Source organism: Crinia signifera, chromosome 4 (assembly GCF_055691185.1).
Source record: "Crinia signifera chromosome 4, ASM5569118v1, whole genome shotgun sequence".
NCBI lineage: Eukaryota > Metazoa > Chordata > Amphibia > Anura > Myobatrachidae > Crinia > Crinia signifera.
Genome location: NC_139220.1, coordinates 192638063 through 192660470, shown reverse-complemented (window position 1 = coordinate 192660470; position 22408 = coordinate 192638063). Strand labels below are relative to the sequence as shown.

At 46.7% G+C, this 22408-nt stretch overlaps 1 protein-coding gene across 1 annotated transcript in view; it reads right to left on the bottom strand.

The window, feature by feature from the left end:
* The window catches only part of CEP41 (centrosomal protein 41), a 47682-nt gene extending 31975 nt beyond the window's left edge, over positions 1-15707 (bottom strand). The window contains exons 1-3 of the mRNA XM_083183319.1: positions 15474-15707; positions 5895-5958; positions 1424-1471 (exon numbers count right to left, since the gene is read on the bottom strand). Of these exons, the coding sequence (XP_083039445.1) occupies positions 1424-1471; positions 5895-5958; positions 15474-15506 (145 nt within the window). The 5' untranslated portion in view covers positions 15507-15707. The remainder of the gene's footprint in view (positions 1-1423; positions 1472-5894; positions 5959-15473) is intronic.
* Positions 15708-22408: the final 6701 nt, after the last annotated feature.

Below are 22408 nucleotides of genomic sequence, written 5' to 3'. Positions count from 1 at the left end.
TTTTCAGAAATATTGCGATGCTTGGAAAATTCATGATTAGAAAACACGATGGAATATTAAGACACTTTTATAACAGATTTAAAAAGAATGCTATTTAATCTCCACCACCTAAAATCTGAATTCTTTAACATTACTAGATACTTTTTAGATAGCCAAAGTGCAACACACCAAATAGCACAATATCAGGGCATATAAAATGCATGTGCCACCAACATGTTTAACAATACATGTCTCTGCACACCATCTCTTTTCAATACAATGTTATTTATTCTCACTGTGCCAGTGGTCACTGAGGTCAATCTGGTGCAAGGGGAGCAGACCGTTTAAGACTTCAGTTGCTTAGCAATGCCCAACCCCACACCTTCTATGGTTATGCCTCTACCTGGTATGATAAAGAATTGTCCCCATCAACCGTATCATGGACAGTAGCCACAAAGCGAACCACACATTGCAGTATCAGCAGTAATATCAGTTAGTTGCCCTAAACCTGACTGAAGGATAAGCCCTGATTTAATGATCTATGTGAAAGGATGGTATCTGAAAATGAATGAGGTCATACACTGACAAACTTTCACCCAACTTGTGGGCAGCCCAGATGGTGCACTATATAGCAATACTGCCTCACAGCATTGACATCATGGGAACTCTTCCCATCATAGGAGTTTATTCTTCTCATGCTTGTGTGTGGTACTACAGTTATCCTCCCACAATCCCCAAAAATATACTAGTACAGATGTAGCTGCGCTCATCGCACCTGCAGAGCTGAACAACATCGCCGCTCAATGCATATGTATGAGCCGTGGGATCGAATTAGCGCTGCAACAGGACTGCGCCAATCGCCACAATTATTTTTTATTTTTTTTAAAGGGGTTTTCCATAGGCCATCAGAGCGCTCCTCCACACCGATTTTGTCTTACAAAAACCCCACCCACTATACACAGCAGCCTTTTGCACATAGATAGCTGAAATCTGATTGTTTGATATGGGTAACAAGTCCACTACTTGTTTTTAGAATTGTACTGCTGGGGTTTGAAAGATTTCCACCACCTGGTTTGTGGGTCTCCCTTTTCAGCAATATTTATTCTAAAAACTTACTTCTACAAAATGTTATTTGCTACCCCAATAAAGCACAGATTGGCGATTAGCCCGGAATATTCTTATGCTTTGGACAGATTCTCTAATCTCTGCTGTTAAAGACCTGGCTGAGATGCCAGGTCTCCCTTGCACTTCTACTAAATGCACAAACAATAAACCCTTGTAAAATACATGTTTGTTTTCAATCAATTAGTTAAATGCTTTAGGCAGTAGTGCTGTATAGTTTGCATAGATTGATGCTCAAATCATTTTATTTTGATTTCAAAATAATGAAAATACAAAAACCGTGGTTAATAGTTTATATAGACCTTGCCACTGGTTTACTTACTTCTCTTAATCTCTTCGATCTTTTCCAAGTACTTGGTCAAGCTGCTTCCTGACAAGAGAGACGTTGCACTATTAGGCATAGTTATGACATGCTGTGTCTTAGAGACAGCTGATTAATACATACAATCATAAACAAACTCATTACTACTGGACACTGAATTGTGACACACAGACATCACTGGCTCAAACAGGGAGCTCTCATTAATTCTTGTCCTGATATGGACACAAAAGTAGTTACTGTGTACTTGTAGTTCTAAAAACCAATAGTATGGAATTGGGAAGGGTGCCAAATGACTGTCGGGATCCTCACGTTCAGTATACAGACATCGGAATTCCGACTGTTCGACTGCCCGATCAACAACAGGGGTTATTCTCCCTTGTGGTGGTCCACGTGGTGAGCGCCCTGAGCCTGCAAGTGGCTTATTTGCGCTCACCCCCTGTCGGTGTACCGGTGCCCGGGATTCAGACGTTGGTGTACTGACCATCGGAAAACCGACCATCCGCCAGTCATACCACACCCATTGGAAAATAATGGGTGAAATTTAATAGGATGAGAGATTCAGAAAGTACGAGATTTGGTAAGAAATCTTCAGGTTTTAACCCCTTCAGTGGTGATTTTTTTTTTTAGGGAGCGCTCCATACTGGGCAAGTTATTTTGGGAGTGCTCCCTAACAGCCCCCACCCCACATACACACACACACACACACACACACACACACAATGCGTTTTCCGGGGCCAGGCAGCACCAATGAGCACTCAATCAGCCACTGCCCCTGGCAACCCGGCTGTGTGCAGCATGATGTTAACAAGGTCACGCCGCACACAGCCGTGGAAGGTGGCAGGGCCTGGCAGCGGCTGAAGCTGGCAGTGGCACTCCCGAGAATTTTCCGGGTTTGCCAGTCTGCGCACTGGCGCATAGATTGGAGAATTCTCGAGTACCAGTGAAGAGGTTAAAGCTGCAATCATTTACACTGCAAAATCAGTTTTATTTTGCAGTGTAAATGGTTGCCGATTTAAAAAAACCCTGAAGGTTTCTAACCAAATCTCTCACTTAAATTTCACCCAATATGTGTATAGCAATACTAATCTCTGTGCCAATTCAAAATGATTTTGTTTTCATATAGTTCATTTAGCTCCAAAACTATCTGTGGTGGGCAAAAATAAAACTAAAACAAAAAATAGTGATGATGTTTGGAAGAAACTGGCTACTGTTGCAAAAATGTCTCACACAAACTGGTATAGGTCATATGATCGACAGTAATTAAGTCGACAATCAATAAGTCAACCATTATTGTCCGACAGTCAAAAAGTCACAAGCAATAGGCTGACATGAAAAAGGTCGACATGAAAAAGGTTGACATGAAAAAGGTCGACATGAAAAAGGTCGACATGAGTTTTTCATAAGTCGACAAGGATACCTTATGAGTTTAGCAAGTTAACTCATGCTTTAGACACACCATGATATTTAACCTCTTTATTCATGTCAAGTATGAAAAACCGCCTTTACTATAATAGGGAAAAAAAAAAAAAACGGTACTTGTTTCCTAGCACGGCCACACCGATCATGATCGTGGGCATCGTTAGTAAAAATCGGGCCCACGATTTCCCATAGGAAACAATGTTAAATGCCTCAATTTACCCAAATCATCATAGGGAACAATGGTAAATGGGCCAGAAACCCCCAAAAACACCCCTGAACAGTGAAATGTCCCCCCAAAAGTAGTTTACTCCACCCCACGCGTCCTCCGACCTTTTCATACCCCCACTATCCACGTCGGCGTGGAGTTGAAAATAGAATAGTGTGGCGAGCGCAGCGAGCCACCGTGCCCGAAGCGTGGCGAGCGCAGCGAGCCCCGCAAGGGGACGCGGATACCTGTGAAGCACGCGAAGGGACGCGTTTACCTGTAAAGGTATCCACGTCTGCTCGCCACGCTTCGGGCTCGGTGGCTCGCTGCGCTCGCCACACTATTCTATTCTTAACTCCACGCCGACGTGGATAGTGGGGGTATGAAAAGGTCGGAGGACGCGTACCGCCTGCGCTCGCCACGCTTCGGGTTCACGTTGATCGTGGGGTGGCGTAAACTACTTTTGGGGGGACATTTCACTGTTCAGGGGTGTTTTGGGGGGTTTCTGGCCCATTTACCATTGTTCCCTATGATGATTTGGGTAAATTGAGGCATTTAACATTGTTTCCTATGGAAAATCAGGGGCGTCTGGACCAGTTAAGCCTTTTTTAGCCGCCTGCGACGCGACCGACGCGATTTTGACTTTTTTCAATGCATTTCAATGGGAAATCGGGGGCATCGCGTCGGTCGCGTCGCAGACCACTAAAAATTACACCCGATGCCCGCGATTTTGGCCGTGCTAGGAAACAAGTACCAAAAAACCAACACCACACGAAAAAAAATCATGTCGGCCTGTTGCTTGTGTCGACCTATTTACTGTCCACCGCATCCCCACACAAAACTGTACTTGCACTTTACTGTGAAACAGAAGAATAATAAAAGTCCAAAAGGAAGTCTGGGACCAGGATAAAAAGCAGGAGGTTAAATGATGCAAACTAGAACTGAAGGGTTTTGTCCCTTCTCAACACACCTGGTAGAAAACACAGGACTGTAAACTGACCGGAGATAATAGCAGAGAAGAGTACGTCTTGTCTTCAGTCAAGCATTACCTGTGTGGTGAGCCATTCTAGCAACAGTAACCAGTGGCCTTCAAACACCATCACAAGCAAAAAGAGACAATGCTAAAGTACCGTTGCCTTTAGAGCAGTATGGAATGCTTCTTTGCTGTGTAGTAAATGGGGAGTTTAACATATTATCTAAAAAAAACTGCTTCTATGTTTGTTCACCACAGATAAATACATAGATAAATGTACATGCCAACAGAATCTCTGATATTAGCATTGTTGTCTTAAGGCCCCCATACATTAGTCCGACTTGTCCTAAGGACAAGTCGGACCTGATTTCCCCCTGCAGCTCCCCGGGAGGGGGACACACGAGTTGGCACTTGATGTGCCAAGTTTTGCAAATGATACATCGCATGCGATGTATCATTTGCAACTCCCGGGGAGCTGCAATGTGGAGGGAGAAGGGGGGCCGGGGACATCGAGGTGGCGGGCGGGGGATGCTGCAAGGCGGCTGGGGGGACGGACGCACGCTGCTAGTAGTGCGGACGCTGCGGGGGACACAGGCGGCAGTAACATAGAGCCGGGGGGGGGGGGGGGGGGGGGGGAGCCGGGAGCTGTCAGTACTGAAAAAAAAAAGCCCATACAATGAATGGGCAGCCAGTGATTGGCTGAGCGCTCTTCTCAGAGAGCGCTCAGCCAATCACAGGCTGCCCATTCATTGTATGGGCTTTTTTTTTTTTTTTCAGTGCTGACAGCTCCCGGCTCCCCCCGCCCGGCTCTATGTCACTGCCGCCTGTGTCCCCCGCAGCGTCCGCACTACTAGCGGCGTGTCCCCCCCCCCTACCCGGACGGAGCAGGACAGCTCCCTGCTCCCCCTGACGCCCCCCTCCCTCGCCGGCGTCCTCAGAGTCCCCACGGCTGCACAATCCCCCGTGAGCTGCCCAGACCTTTCTGGGAGGCAGGATCACATGTGATACATCGCACCCTGTCCTTTCACATGTGATGTATCGCATGCGACCCCTGTTCTCCACGGCCGGGAGGGGGGCAGAGTCGGGGGTCGGACCTGCATGAAGGTTCAGGTCCGTGCATAGGACCCAGGGGACATCAAAGGCATCCGATTTGGGACCGATTTTTCAGCCTGACCCGTTGGGAATGGGTGAAATCATCCCAAAATCGCTTTAGTCACCAAAACAAAAGGTTTACTATTTATTGTTGTAGAATTCCTCTTAAACATGAATACAATGAAAACAATGAGGACCTTTTCAATCATGCAGCATGTTATTGGCACTCAGACAGGATAAAGTCAGCCCTGAGACAGTGAGGGATGACAAAACAACTCCAACTTTAATACTTTGGAAGGTATGAACACTGTTTTAATGTTATTTAGATTGCCATTATGTCTTACACAGATAATAAAAAGTGAGATATTGTTGTACATCAGGGAGAGAATATCTACCTTTATTACAAGCAAATCATTTTAAAGGGAGATATTCACTGACACCAATTAGATCTTATGATAATACACTGACTATTGCCATGCGCTCTCCTGCGCAAGCCCCATTCTCGGCAATGAGATGCTCGCACGTCCACCAGCGCTCGCCAGGTATACAGATTTGGCGCACTTGCAGAAACATAGAGAGTGGACCCATCTGTATCAGCTGGAAAATCAGCGCATGTAATTGGATAATTACCCCCTTTGTTGTAACCTAGCATTTCAATCAAATGACATGATGGTATGACAGAAGGGGAGGAGAACGTGGGGTAGGCACTTATTTATGGTGTCTGGCTCTGCGTAAGTCCGATAAAACAAAACATTTCCCTTATAGGTACACAGCACACTTACCTGTATCAAGTCGGGTTTTGATATGTTGGTACTTTGGGTTTTGAGGAATTCTTTTTTTTAGAATCTGAAATAAGATTAATTTACAGTTCACAAAAAGTCAAGAGGTTAGAGATAAAAGTTTTTTTCTTTTAAAGTAGTTTTTATTGCAGTGCTTCGTGCATAGCCATACAGAACAAGTAGTGCAATAAATAGATATCCAGAAGCAAAATAAGTCTTCAACTTCAGCAAACAGAGAGCAATGCAGATTTAACATATAATAGTTACATTTTAAAACAATAAACCACATAATAGTAAAAGAATGGTAGAAAAGAGTAAAGTGGCTGAAAATAGGAAATAGAAGCAAGAAAGCGAAGAATGAGGAACAGAACGGAATAGGGAGGGGCCACTGAGCCAGGGCATATAGGAAGCCAGATTAGGCCTGAAACAAGCCTATAATGTTAGGGGTGAAGCTTGATCTAACTTTACCGAGCGCCTCAATTCACAATGGAGGGATTGTCAGAGTAGGCAAACCATGGGGGTTATTTTGGTTCACTCTTTCTGACAAATTCCTTCTTAGATGGACAAAACCATGTGCACTGCAGGGGGGGGGGGAGATGTAAAATGTGCAGAGATAATTAGATTTGGGTGAGTTCTTTTGTTTCTGTGCAGGGTAAATTCTGACTGCTTTATTTTTACACTGTGATATAGATCTCACTTTGAAGTAAAACCCCACCCAAATCTAACTCTCTCTGCACAAGTTACATCTGCCCCACCTGCAGTGCACATGGTTTTGTCCATCTAAGAAGGAATGTCAGAAAGAGTGAACCAATATCTCTTCAAATTTGGCGACAGTGTCATGTTAGGCAGGAGTAATTCCATATAAACCATATCTTAGAGAGTACCATTTGCATAGGGGGATGAGAAGATAGTTTCCAGCTTGAGGGTCAGAGGTTGGAGATCTGTTGCACAAGACTGGGAGATTGGTGTCTCTGATTTCAATGAAAAAGGCCCTCTGTTGTCTAAATGTCTGAATACAATCATGTACTGTATACCTGTATGTACTAAGGGGTGTGCTACCACTGGCAAGGAAATGGAAACTTTATTAATGGGGAGAGGAAAAGATTGCCCTGAAGAAGACCTGCGAAGCGTACGCCGGCTGACCTAGCCGTGCGGACGTTCTCTCAGCACTACCAACTATACCATTGTGTGTGATTGTATTTCCAGTCCTTTTCTGGACTCTAATGTATTTAGCAGCTGGACTGTGCCCAACTCGGTATTACCGCTGTACTATCTGTCAGCGGGACTGAGTGTGACAGCGAGTGCTCGCTAGCCTGTATCGCAGAGTGTGTCCCCTGCACAGGGAGAACCTGCTGATAGCGGCAGCGGAACACAGTGTCAGCAGCTTTAAATGTGTTACCAACATGCTCACTAGTATGCTTTAAATGCTACAGTTACAACGGTTAGGCTGATGGCCACTTTGTAATCTAATTAAGCATATGCAACAATTGTAGCACTTTATCCTGCAGCAACTCACTCCGTGTATGTATCCATAACCACACTGTATTACAAGCCTATTAATCTATCACACGGCACATGTCCCTGGCTCTTATTGGTGTATCTGCACTGTAATGAGCTATGACACTTATGCCAGTTGGATAATTTATACAGACATACCGTCACAGATTGTGGTTTAACCCCTTCATGACAGAGCCTTTTAAGGTAATTTTTTTTTTTTTTTCCTCCTTGCGTTCAAATAAGCGTAACTTTTTTAATTTTCCGGCTATATAGACACATGAGGGCTTTTTTTTTGCGGGACAAGTTGTACTTTTTAATGGTACCATTTACTATACCGTATAATATTCTGGGGAATCAGTAAATAATTCAATGTGGTGTAAAAAGAAAAAAAAACGCAATTCCACAATTTTGCGCTGGTTACGGTTTTTTTGGAGTTCATAGTTCGTTTAAAATGATGGGTTATCTTTATTCTATGGGTCGTTACGATTCCGGTGATACCAAACTTATATAGTTTTCGTTACGTTTTACGACTAAAAAAAAAAATAGAAAATGTTACGGTTTTTCGAATTTGCGTCGCGTCGCCATGTTCTGCGGCTTATAACTTTTTTATTTTTCCACCTACGGACCTGGGTGAGGGCTCATTTTTTGCGGGCTGAAGTGTACTTTTTAATTAATACCATTATGGGATATGGGCGACTTTCTGATCTCTTTTAGCTATTTTTTTTTGGGTAGACGATGCGACCAAAAAACGTAGTTTTGGCGTTGGGGATTATTTTCCGTTTACGCCTTTAACCGTGCGGGATAACTAATGTTATATTTTAATAGATCGGACTTTTAGGAACGCGGCGATACCAAATATGTTTATTTTATTTATTTTTTATTTATTTTTATTTAGGAAATGGGGAAAGGGGGGTGATTTGAACTTTTAATATTTTATTATTTTTTTTTTATTTTTAAACTTTATTTTTTTTTTTTTTTACTTTTACTACAAGGCCCCCTAGTGTACTTGACCACTAGGGGGCGCGATCGCCTGTACTAGGTTCAGCCATAGAGCTCTATGGCTGAACGTAGTGATTTTATGCACTTCCTATTACATCCTGCCTGAGGCAGGATGTAATAGGTATGCATACACGGACAGCACAGGGGTCTACATTAGACCCCTGGCTACCATGGCAACCGATCGGCACCCTCCGATCGCGCTGCGGGGGGCCCCGATCGGCGCCGGAGGGGGGCGCCCCCCCTCCGATCAGCTATTTAAGCACTGCGGGCGCTTTGCCCGCGGTGCTTAAAGGGTTAAACGGCCACGATCGGCGAACTCGCCGCTCGTGGCCGTGAGAGCAGGGACCTGGCTGTAATATACAGCCATTACCTGCTCTCTATCAAGCCAGCTCACTCCGTGAGCTGGCTTGATTCCCCCTCAACGGACATATGACGTATATATACGTCATATGTCGTGAAGGGGTTAACAAAGGAATAAGTCCTAACCTGCAGGATTCCTGATACAATCCACACCCTATAATAAATTAATACACCTCTCGGTACTTATGTAATATCTGGACTCCCGTTTTTCTTATGAGACCGCGTCCGCTCACCACGCTTCGGGCACGGTGGCTCGCTGCGCTCGCCACACCATATAAAATCAACTCCATGCGTAGTTGGATAGTAGGGGCATGAAAAAATGGGGTGCATTTAACATGGGAGTCCAGATAATACATAAGTACCCACCTCTCTCCTCTAGATGGTCCATCATCAATAAAAAGGTATTAGGATTGGTGTCATATCTATACTATAAGACTGGTAGTTGCTCACAGAACCCACACAGGCTTTTTAAATCACACTGTATTCACTTGTGTTCATGTTGTTTGTCATATTTTCGCAGATTTTAATGTATAACCATTTAAAGGTATATTTTATATCCTCTCTTTATAAATGGTGCACCACCCGATGACAATCTTTTCCTCTCCCCATTAATAAAGTTTCCATCTAGAGGCCAAAGCACTCCTAGCCGCATGTAGAATATGGAGGGCTAGTTTAATTGAGGGATGGCTAAGTCCTTCTATTGGATAACCCAGCAGCACGGGCCATGGATTGAGAGTGATGTGAAGACTAATTATCTTGCTTAATAAAGACTCAATATGAGTCTATTAGGGTCGGATCTTGGGGCAGTTCCTCCAAATGTGGCAGAAATCTCCCTTTAAGCCGCAGTTGCGCCAGCATAGTGGAGAGGCGGTTGGGTAGATCTTCATATAAGATCTATACACCCACCTTGTAAAGATCTTCTATGAATTTTCTTTGATAAGGGTGGAAATCGAGGAGTGCGCTACATTATATCTAATAGTCTGCCATGCTTTATTGTCAGGAGGAGGGCCAAGGTCTTTCTCTCAGCAGCTTTCGTGTGGGAGAATAAAGTCTGGATCTGTCTGACATAGCATAGAGTATAGAATAGAAATAATGCCCTTGCGGAGAGGAGAGTGATAGCAACGCCTTTCAAACAGTGTCAAATCTCTAAATACGGCAGTTTTAGGAAGGGAACCTAGAAGGGGGGGGGGGGGAGACGGGATTGTCCCATAGGAGGTGTCAGTGGGGACGGGAAGGTTGTAAGATTAAATTGGCGGGCACAATAAAGCCAAATGGTACGAGTTAAGATTGTGGCTGGGTTAGAAATGTAGAATCCTTAATGGAGACAGACAGAAGAGAGAAAAAGGTTTTAAGTGTACATATCCCTATTGCACAGATGTGTATTTCACTACACAGATACCAATGACAATAACCAAAAATATACAAATGATAAAAACTGCACAACTACTTGACCCATCAGCAGCACTTAGGGTGCCAGTCAATAGGTTTACATTCATATGGTCAAAAGGGCTATGTGGCTATGAGCAGTAGCCCAGACAGGGGGAGGGCATTGATTACACTGGCCTGGGACTGATGGACGGACCCAGTGCCTGCTAGTTCCCTCCTCCATTGCTGAGAGCGAGAGTACTAACTGCTGCTGCCTCTCTCCCCAGCCCAGCAGACACCGCTGACTGCCGTGTGCTGACCTGCAGAGGCAGCCTGTCCTTTCTCTCCATGAGTGGGTGTGCGATGCCAGTGCCCCTTCAAAGTTGTTGTTTTTTTATTACATGACCAATTGGAGGGTCGTGGCTATGCCCCCTCATTTTGGTGCTCTTCCCGGAAGAGCTGTCAGCACCCCTGGCTATGAATGAACCATAAAAAGGTTGGCATGCGGTTTTTGTATTTTTTTTATACTTTACCAATCACACGGACTCTGATTGGGAACTAAGCATAGCAAGTAAAGCAGTACACTAAATGGGTGTTCCAGGTGTTCAGTTGTCAATGTTGACTCCCAAAAATGTGCAAAACTCAAGCCGAACCACACCCAGTAACCAAAAGAAATGAAAAAAAAAAAATGTATATTTCCAACTGGAGTAGTGGTGATGTTACCCACAACAACCTATAAGCTTCTGTCTACCACAGGCATGTCCAAACTATGGCCCTCCAGCTGTTGTAAAACTACACTTCCCAGCATGCTTTGCAATCATTTTAGCATTCCTTAATAGTAGAACTCTGGCAAGGCATGATGGGACATGTAGTTTCACAACGTTTGGACATAATTTTCAGATAGTGTACAAATACACAAGTTTACTGGCATCATTTAGCACATTCCATACACCAGCATGTAGCCTGACATTGTGCATAATTCAGACCTGATCGCAAAGCTGCTTTTTAAAGCAAATGGACAAAACCATGTGCACTGCAGGTGTGAAGTAGTAACATGTGCAGAGAGAGTAATGGGCCCCATACATCAGCAATGACAATTTATTTATTTCCAGATACAGGGATTTTTTGGCCAGATAAATGGATTTTACAATCTGACTTGCCCACACATTACAGATTTATTTCAGTGATCTGCAGATTTTTCCATCTAAAGATTGCATCTTCATATCTGGAAATTGCCCAATCGATTGTCATTTCAGCTATCCATAATGTAAATAGATGAAGACGAATTGGGAATGCCCACATATAAAAAAGATCTGCAGATAATACCAGATTATTAAACATGTTTAAAAACCTGATTAAGCAATCGATTGGCGATTTTGATTGGGATTGCCAAAAGGGGGAGCCCACACATCTAAAATTAATTGTGGCAATCATCTCCATATCTGAAAATTGTCACAATTAATTGCTGATGTATGGGGCCCTTTAGATTTGGATGTGGTGTTTTTAAACTGAAATCTAAATTTATTTAAAAAAAAAAAAAAAAGGAAAATGTTTTTCCTTCTATTCCATTTTCTAACAACTGCAAAAGTATTGACTATTTCTAAAGCCCAATTAATTCCAGTGTTCCTCTGAAGATATCTGCTCTCACATTTTTGTACACCTGCCTACCCCTTGTTTTTATAAAAATTCATGGGAACCAGTAATATCACTATGGCAGTACCTTGTGTCTCAGTGACAAATTGCAGTTGCACTGTATTACGTGTCACCTAACACGCTACGGTTAGGTGACACGTAATACATTGTGAGAAGTGCAGCTCCAGGTGTGCGCAGAGCATCTACTTCATTCTTTTTTTTAAATTGCACTTGCACGCCACATAAAAGATAGTACTATTTCGTACTAGATATCAATATGTGCAAACATAATCAAACAGCTCAAGCTCAAATTACGTATGTTTAAAGCAAACGTATCAGTAGATACTAAATTATACATGGCAAAATTAGAAGTAGAGACTCGGATGCATTAAGGACCTTATTCTGGTTGATGCAGCGCTGCGTGTCTTTTTAAGCTCGCCCACTGCTCGCATTGCCGCCCATCCCCCTTCTCACAGCGAGGACCACATGATTCGATGGTCGCCGACCATTGAATGATGTGGAGCGTACACGCAAACTTAAGACACTCTCAGGTGTCTCAGCTTTGCGTGTGTCCTCTAAGAGGACAGGACGGGCAGCTGACATCCCATGAGCGCATCCCCATCCGGCCACCCCCCACCCCCACTGTTGTGTGCAAGTACCCGGCGAACACTGTATTTTATGCTGTACCCATATAAATGACGCTTTGGTTTTTCCAGAAATTAGGTGCTCACCAGAGAATAGCTACTAAAGGTAGCAGTGTCATTTAAATGAGGGGACTCACTTTATATGAGGGACCACAAATTCCAGGTGTAATTATGGGTGTCATACCACCCATATAAAATGTCTATTTTCTGTAGTGCAGGGTAATAATGTCTGGTGGTCACCAAACAATACCTACTAATCGGCCACATAAAATGAACATATGCACAATAACAATATTGTTAAAAATATTATCATATCGTCTAGTATTGGCCCACTAGATCTTTGTATCCACGAGTCGTTATTGACCCCCCCTGCCATCTATACATGCAGTGAAATTTTTGTTGCTTATGACTAGGTGCATATGGTTCAGTGTATGAACGATAATGATAATACAAGATGATCACTGATGAAGCAAACAGTATATCTTTATTATGTGTTAAATAGTTCTGTATGTATGCACTATGAGCCTAATTCAGAAATGATGGCAGGACAAATTTGTTCTCAAAATGGGCAAAACCATGTGCACTGTAGGTGGGGCAGATGTAACGTGCAGAGAGAGTTAGATTTTGGTGGTGTGTGTTGAACTGAATTCCAAATTGCAGTATCAAAATAAAGCAGCAAGTATGAAGTACCCACACACACCATGACAATTTGGCCTCCTAAGTCCTAATTTCGAAGCGTCGTACGACCGATTGTATATAAAAGAGCAAAATCGTACCTGTTTTCACAACGATTCCGATCCGATGTGAGTCCCCGGCGCTTGTCTGCTGGTTTGGAGACTTTACCTACTACAGTAAAGATTCGTCAATCGACCTCCGATTGGGTACCAGTCGAGTGCAGATCATATGTGTTTGTATCTCCAATCCATCATGATGCACAGGATGTGACCATCGGATCGCGATCGTTTGCCCCAAATGCATGTTTTTAAAAAAAATAGTGAGCCTGGGACTGCCTGGGAGCTCCCGGAAAGTTCAAAGGAAATCGTTTCAAGATTTTCACACAATTGTAGTTGTTCTGGGGTGTACCCTGCCTTACCCTACACAGAAACAAAATAACTCACCCAAATCTCTAACTCTCTCTCTCTCTCTGCACATCTTACCTGCAGTGGTTTTAAGAACAAATTTGTCAATCGATCGTGTGTGTATATTGTTCATTCTTCAGCTCCGGGGGTTCAAAAGAAATCGGTAATTATATCATGGACTGAGCATATCACAAAGTATGTACCAGTTTCAGACTGCTGTGAACCAATATTTACTAAACAAGCTTAAATTACCCCACACAAGCATAAAACATTGGATATTCCTTGTTTATTTTAAAAACACATCTTTTCTTCTGTACACATTTTCATTTTAAATATATTTAAAATTTTCTGCCCCATTTGTAAGCAATCTGACGCTTAGAAATGGGGCACTGATCGTTCCATGTGTATAGCCCCCAGCGATGCGTGGCCTGCACATCACCATCACCCGCATGGACAGACAGTGCTTGCATTGTCTTTCTTGCTAGATCGTGGGGCTTTGACTATGAACAATAGGCAAAGCCCCACTCAGCACAGATAGCTCAGCACACATCGCTGTGTGCCTCAATGCTTGCTTTAGCCCATTTGCCCCATGTGTACGGGGGTTAAGGGTTTTCAGAGAACATTTTACTGACTCAGATCCTAATGCAGATCTGTGAAAGTCGCTATTCGCCTATTTTCACAAATCTGCGCATGCATGCTCACAGTACAACTGGCTGACCAGGGAGGTCACCTAGGAGCCCCCTCACAGGCCTCCCACACACATAAGACATAAGTACATCTTCGGTGCGGGGAGCATGATAATATAATGCTTACTGGGGTTCTGTGTGACATAACGTGAGCTGGGAGCACTACAGTGCCTTTAACACATTTGCAGTGCTGAGAGTTTTTACAGATTACATTTTTTTAATAGCATCGCAAACATATCACGGCGATACACAATTTAGATGTTCCAAGGAATCTAGCCTTGACAATAGTTTCCGGATCCCCAGGGCTCATTCAGTACTCATCAGTCTTGACTGGAATCCCCAAGTGGAACCAATCATATAAAATAAAAAAAAAATTGTGTACTAGCACGGCGCCCACGATATTTGGTCACACGACATATAATCGCATCGCATGCCATACACCCGATGCACTGCGATGCGATTTAAAATTGTATAAGCCCCCTATACGATGTTTAATTGTATAAGCTCCCTAATGGGGGCTTACAATGTTAAATGCACCCCCACTATGAACGTGAACTAGAAGCGTGGCCAGTGCAGCGTGACCGCGAGGGGCGGCGGTACGCGTCCTACGACCTTTTCATACCCGCACTATCCACGTCGGAGTGGAGTTGATTTTATATAGTGTAGCGAGCGCAGCAAGCCACCGAGCCCGAAGTGTGGTGAGCCCCGCGAGGGGACGCGTATTACTTTACATGTATTCCACGTGCGCTCGCCTCGCTGCGCTCGCCACACTATATAAAATTAACTCCACGCCGACGTGGATAGTGGGGGTATGAAAAGGTCGAAGGACGCGTACCGCCGCCGCTCACCACCCTTCGGGTTCACGTTCATAGTGGGGGTGGCGTGGGGGTGCATATACCATTGTATATGCGATACAATGGCATACAATTCGATGGTATACAATTTAAAATTGTATAACATCGGCTGCCATCGCATCGCATACCTTATGGTCTGCGATGCGATGGGCGCCGTGCTAGTACAGAAGTACCAAATATGGTGACTTGTAATAGCCATCGCTCCTGCTTTCCTGAGAAAGACCTTCCTCTAACCATCATACCAGGAATGGATGGGGCACTTTTTGCAGGCTAGAAGATTAGTGTTCTGTTATTACAGTGCTGCCAGCTCTGCCATTTAAAACCTGTGCTGCTGCCGACCTCCATACTACACCTCTACTGACTGCAACGGAGACCCAGACTGTGTGCATCATGTTACAGTCCAGTTCTCAGTGGCCAGTCACATCGTAAAGCACAAAGCTTAGCGAGCTCGTGTCGCAGCTCTCACCTCCGGGTCCCCGATGTTCCTCCTCGCCGACATGATTCCCTCTATAATTTCATACGGCGCACAGAGCAGAACCAGCACAGTTCGCCGCCTCCTCTCCCTGCGTGCCGCTTCCACTACCTCCCCTTCCAACAATCTTTCCTCTGATTGGTAGAACGTACAACAATAGCCAACCAAAAGCGATGTTGTTTCCTAAAAGGGGCGTGGCTTGTTGGTCCGGTGACAGTTCGAGTGGTTGCTAGGCGACGGGGACGCTCTGGCCACCTGATGTGAGGCTTCACCTATTCCCGCCCGCCAGGCCGGGAATAGGAGCTCGGGGTGCTGCTGGTTACTGCGGCGTTCTATTATCGCTCGCGTGTGTGTACAGGAGTAACACGTCCTTCGTCTGCTTCGCCGCATGCTCCGCGTTATCTGAAGCCTCACTGACGCTGCTGCATCTGCCCCTTATTTTACTTCTTTTGCATTTAATGGAATAAATCCGATGCTCAACTACTACGTTGCAACAACCATAGAGATTTGCTTTCAAAGTGAAACTAATTACAAAAGTAGCGTTACTCAAGTCATACACAATTTAATGGGCGTGATGTTCAAATGGAATAGAACCCTGGTACCTGGGCTCCAATGTAGAGGGTAACGACAGTTATAGAACCCAACGGGCTTCTTTCCATAGCACAATCAGATGTGAGTGTAATGTCACTCTGGGCGAGATGTATTAAAATACATCGCCGCCCTTCGCGCCCCCCCGCCGCAATGCCGCCGCATATGTACTAACATATGCGGCTGGCATCGCGATGCAGTGACGGAGGCCCACCGCGATGCCTGGAATGTGGTGTGGGGGGTCTCCGTCACCTCCCTTCCCCCTCCTGCATCCCTCACGCCGGGGACAGCTAAGCAAGCTGTCCCCGGCACCTCCTCCTCCCCTCTGCAGCCGGAAGGACGTCCGGCTGCCTCACTAGGGGGAGGAAGGTGTTACATACCTCCCAACTGTCACGATTTTAGAGGGACAGTCCCGATTTTCGGGTCCTGTCCCGCTGTCCCACCCGCGGCAGGCATTGTCCCGCCCGCGGCAGGCATTGTCCCGCTGCGGGGGGTGGCAGTTGGGAGACCCCCCAAACTAGTAGAATAGACGCTGTGCGCATGCGCACAGCGTCTATTCTCGTATGAAAATGAGGCTGCGGCTAATTAGCATAAGCCGCACCCTCATTTGCATACGCCCCGCCCCCTTTTCGGGCCCTATTTCTTCAGGTTAAAAGTTGGGAGGTATGGTGTTACCTTCCGGGTCCAGGAGGACCTTGACCAGGTAAGAGGGGGAGAGGGGGGTCGGCGGGTTTTTCGGCGGAGGCGTCGGGCGGCGAAAAGAAGCCCATAGGCTTCTATAGGGTATCGCCACCCAAAGGTGGCGATACCCTACACTGCGGTGACTAGGGTTACCACCTCATCCCTTTAATTCCTGACACATATTAATTACACAGGTTCTGTAACAGTTTAAAACCAAGTGAAATGGAATCTTGAAGTCAGCCAGCCACAGAACCTGTGTAATTAATATGTGTCCGGAATTAAAGGGATGAGGTGGTAACCCTAGCGGTGACGTGGCGGCCGGGTAATAGTACATAGGAAAATGCGGTAAAACTGGGGTTTTACCGCATTTTCCCGTTAGTACATCCCGCCCTCTATGCGTATGTGCAGTGGTCAAAAATCTATACAAGTATTGGAGCGCATCACAAAGGGCAACTCTTATTGTTAAGCGCCGTACACACGGGGGGAGATATATGGCTCAGCCATATATTGCTAGCAATACATGGCTGAGCAATATATTGCTCAGTGTCTCCTTTTCATCAGCGACCAGAGATGGTCGCTGATGAAAAGGAACCTCTGCCGGGGGAGCCGCAGAGGTAATCAGCTGGTCGCAGGAATGGGGCTGAAAACGGGCGCGCGCACCCCACGATTTATCGCCGGGGCACACTCCCATCACTGGCAATATGGTCGCCAGCGACCATATTTCCAGTGATTTCAGCCCCTATCACCCCCGTGTGTACACAGCTTAAGAGCTGTCCTTTGTGGTACAAATCACATATGTTAGTACTAGGAATGAACGAGTTCGGATCTCCTGAACTTCCCAATCGTGGTATGTTCTGAGTCAGGCTCAGGTTTTCCCGCCAGACTCAGATCCCAGATCCAGGCAAAACATCATCATCCCACTGTTGGGTTTTGAATCCTATATAAGACTCCACTGATAAACGCCATCTTCACTCCAGCATTGGAGAGGGTAGAGGACAGACCTCTGGCTGTCTATCTGCTGGTGATGGAGTCTTGGAGTGCTGTACAGGGTGCTGCTGTCCTCCTGTACTGTGTGTAAAGGGGTGTTGTGCTGTGCTATACAGCGGTGCTGTACAGGGGTGCTGCTGTCCTGTGCTGTATAGGGAGTGCTGTCCTGTGCTGTAAAGGGGTGCTGCTGTCCCGTGGTGTACAGGGGTGCTGTCCTGTGCTGGAAAGGGGTGCTACTCTGTCTGCTGTACAAATAAAGGGTCACTGCCCTTAATGCTGTTAAAATATAGGTGCACTGTCCTGTGTGCTGTAAAAATAAAGGGGTGGTGTCCTGTCCTGATAAAATTAAGAGGAGCTGCCCTGTGTGCTGAATAAATCACGGGGCGCTGTACCATGCAATACAGGGATTCTCTCCGGTGCTGTAAAAGGGGTGCTGCAGTCCTATGCTGTACAGGGGTGCTGTCCTGTGCTGTACAGGGGTGCTGGCCTGTGCTGTACAGGGGTGCTGTGAAGGGGTGCTGGCCTGTGTGCTGAAAAGAATAAAGGGGTGCTGTCCTGGGAAATGGAGAACAAAAATTTAGAAGAAAAAATAGTTAATAACCACTACCTAGTGCTGAAGCTGCTGCTACTAGTCATGACATGGACAATGCAATTCCATCAACATCGTCTGCTATGGTCGATGCCCAATGTCATAGAGGGCATGTAAAATCCAAGTAGGTAAAAAAAATTACATTTATCTATAAGGAAATGCATACCTCCCAACTTTTGAAGGGGGCGCGGCCTCGAGAAAAGGGGGCGTGGTCTCACGGGGTGACGCGAACTTCGACCACGCCCCCATTTTCGCCGCTCGTCGGCGCTGAATAGACGCTGTGCGCATAGCGTCTATTCTCGGCAAGCTGGGGGGGCTCCCAACTGTCCCCCCCACCGCGGGACAATGGCGGCCCCGGGCGGGACGCGGGAACGTCCCCGAATATCGGGACGTTCCCGCGGTAAGCGTGACAGTGTCACACGTAGCCGCGACGGAGCGCGGCGGGTACAGTACTCACCCGTCCGCGCCCGCCGCCGGCTAGCGTGTGCAGGCTCCGGTCTGCGGTGTGCAAGTAGCGGCAGCTCTGGGTAGGGATGGCAGCAGTAGTGGTGCCGGGAGGCCGGCGTCGCCATCTTGGTTGAGGGCAGGAGACAGATTGGCCCAGAGTGGAGGTTCCCTCCTCATCCTGTGCTGACAGCCAATGGCAGCCATCCCCTGGGGATATAGGGGATCTGCCTAGGCTGTTCAGTGTCAGTGCAATGAGTCTTTGGAGTCATTCACAACTCCTAGCTGATTCCCGGATCCTGGCTCTTTCTCTCCTGACTCTGGTGCCTTGCTCCCTGCATCTTGCTACAAGGAAGTTTTCTCCTGACACCAATGCTGCAAGTCCTACCTAGTGCTTGTTCCTGCTTGTGTCCCAGAATTACCCTGCACAGCTTTCCGCTGTCCTCCTTCATACAACTCATTCATTCCATCATCTTTCAGTCATCCGGATCCATTTCTTCTGTCATCAAATCAACCTCCTTCCGGATCCTCATCTATGTACTCTGGCTCACCAAGTATACGTTTCCAGATTTCCCTGCCCGTTATTAGTATTGTGCTGGACTCTATTTAATTTATTCCAACTGTCACTTAAAGAAGTATTTGAGTGAAGTTTATCATTTATGAAATCAGTTATTAAACCTGCACGTTTCAATCCTACTCCTCCTGGTCCGTCTCCGGTTCCTGTGCACCGCACGACTCCATCCAGCCCTTTAGCCGTGACAGTTTGCACTGACCCGATGGAATCGGGTGAAGCACAGGCCTCCATGACGGATGTTCTTCAAGGCATCATGGCTCGATTGGAACAAGTAGAGACTACCCAGCGTCAAGTGGCTCAATTTCTCCAGACCTTGTCATCACCTCAGGTGGCTCCCTCAGTTTCAGCAGCACCAACCTCCGGAGCTTCGGCCTCTGCTGCTCCCCCTGGGCCAGCTGCTCCTCACCATCTACACCTGTCAACCCCCAGTAAATATGACGGGTCCCCGAGGGGGTGTCGAGGATTCCTGAATCAATGTGACGTCCATTTTACCCTCCAGCCTTCCAATTTCCCCTCTCCCAAGACTCGGGTGGCTTACATCGTGTCCCTACTGGCGGGTCCAGCCCTGGAGTGGGTGTCCCCCCTTTGGGAGCGTGCGGATCCCATCCTCAATAACTATGAAGAGTTTGTGGCCTCCTTCCGTCGCATCTTCGACGAGCCTGGCAGAATGTCCTCCGCAGCCACAGAGATCCTAAGGATTCGTCAGGGCAGTCGCCCAGTGGGACAATATGTCGTACAATTTCAAACCCTGGCTTCCGAACTCAGATGGAAAGAAGAGGCTCTCGTTTCTGCCTTCTGGAACGGCCTAGCCGGGCGCATCAAGGACGAGTTAGCAACTCGCGATTCTCCTTCCACCCTGGCTGAACTCATTTCATTATGTAACAAAGTCGATCTGCGACTCCAAGAACGCCAACTTGAGAGGAATCGCTCTGATCGCCTTCGCCCTCGATTTCCTTCCAATGTCGCACCAGCCTCCAAACCAACCCCGCCTCCTGCGGTGTCAACAGATGAGCCCATGCAAATCAACCGCTCCCGTCTCTCTCTCGAAGAGAAGTCCCGAAGACGGCGAGAGAATCTATGCATGTACTGTGGCTCCTCAGCTCACTTATTGGCTTCCTGCCCGCTGCGGCCGGGAAACGACCGCTCCTAATCTCCCCGAGGGAGGTCCGATTAGGAGTCTTGCTTCCATCTCCCTCTTCTTCTGATTCCACCATTCCGGTTACCCTTGTGTGTCCCCAAGGGAGAAAAAGAGTTCAGGCCCTATTGGACTCTGGAGCAGCGGGAAACTTCCTTTCTTCTTCTTTTGTCACCCAACATGCCCTGCCTGTGCAACCCCTGGATCACTCGCTGGTCCTCACTGCAGTGGATGGGAGTCGAATTCGTAGTGGACAAATCACCCATCAGACCACCCCGGTGACACTGCTCATAGGAGCTCTACATCAAGAGACCCTCGAATTCTTCATTCTTCCACAGTCCTCACACCAAATGGTCCTGGGCCTTCCCTGGCTCTCCAAACATAACCCACACATCGATTGGACCAATATGGAGGTCAAGGCCTGGGGAACAGATTGCCAGTCTACTTGCATTCCTCAGATCCTTCCGGTCTACCAGACCCATCCACAACGTGAGGGTAACTATCCTTCATCCTCTTCAGCTCCACCCTTGTCGATACCCGCACCATATCGTTCATTTACAGATGTATTCAGTAAAGGTGGTGCCGACACCCTGCCTCCTCACCGTCCTTGGGACTGCCCGATAGAGCTGGTGGCCGGGAAATTCCCTCCTCGTGGCCGCATCTATCCCCTGTCGCTACCTGAGACTGAGGCCATGTCCTCGTACATTCAAGAGAACTTAAACAAAGGTTTCATTCGACCATCTACTTCTCCGGCCGGGGCCGGGTTTTTCTTTGTGAAAAAGAAGGATGGCGGTCTTCGGCCATGTATCGACTATAGGGGCCTGAACGACATCACCATTAAAAACCGCTATCCCTTACCCCTTATCGCAGAACTATTCGACAAGATCAGAGGGGCAGCAATCTTTACTAAATTGGACTTGCGAGGGGCCTACAATTTGATCCGGATCCGTCCAGGTGACGAGTGGAAGACGGCTTTTAACACGCGCGACGGCCACTATGAATACCTGGTGATGCCCTTCGGCCTTTGTAACGCCCCCGCCGTCTTCCAACAGTTTGTAAATGATATCTTTCGGGACTTGCTGTACCACTCCATCGTAGTCTATCTAGACGATATACTCATCTTCTCTCCAAATCTTCAACTTCACAGACAGACAGTGTCCGAAGTCCTACGACGTCTTCGCCAAAATCAACTGTTCTGCAAGTTGGAGAAGTGCGTTTTTGAGGTCACGTCCATTCCATTCTTGGGTCACATTCTCTCCGCCACTGGGATAGAAATGGACCCAGAAAAGGTGAGAGCCATCCAAGACTGGGCAGCCCCCACAACACTCAAAGGAATTCAGAGATTCCTAGGGTTCTCAAACTATTACCGGCGATTTATCCGGAACTTCTCTACTATCGCTGCTCCCCTCACTGCTCTCACTTGCAAGGGAGCTGATCCAAGCCGATGGTCGCCAGAAGCATCCTCTGCCTTCCAGCAGTTAAAGAGAGCATTCATAACGGCACCAATCCTCCTCCAACCAGACCTCGACAGGCCCTTCATTCTCGAGGTGGACGCATCCTCGGAAGGGATCGGGGCCATCTTGTCACAAAAAGGTGAGGATCAAGAATTACACCCTTGTGCCTTCCTCTCCAAAAAATTCCTCCCGGCAGAGAAGAATTACCCCATCGGGGAACAGGAGTTGCTTGCAGTCAAAACTGCGTTAGAGGAGTGGCGATACCTTCTGGAGGGGGCACGGCATAAGATCACCGTGTATTCAGACCACAAAAATCTGTCCTTTCTTAAACAGGCTCAGTGCCTTACTGCCCGCCAAGCCCGTTGGGCCATGTTTTTTGAACGCTTTGACTTCCAAATTAAATTCCGACCTGGAACCACGAATACTAAGGCAGACGCTCTATCCCGCTCCTTTGAGACGACCTCTGACCTAGAGACA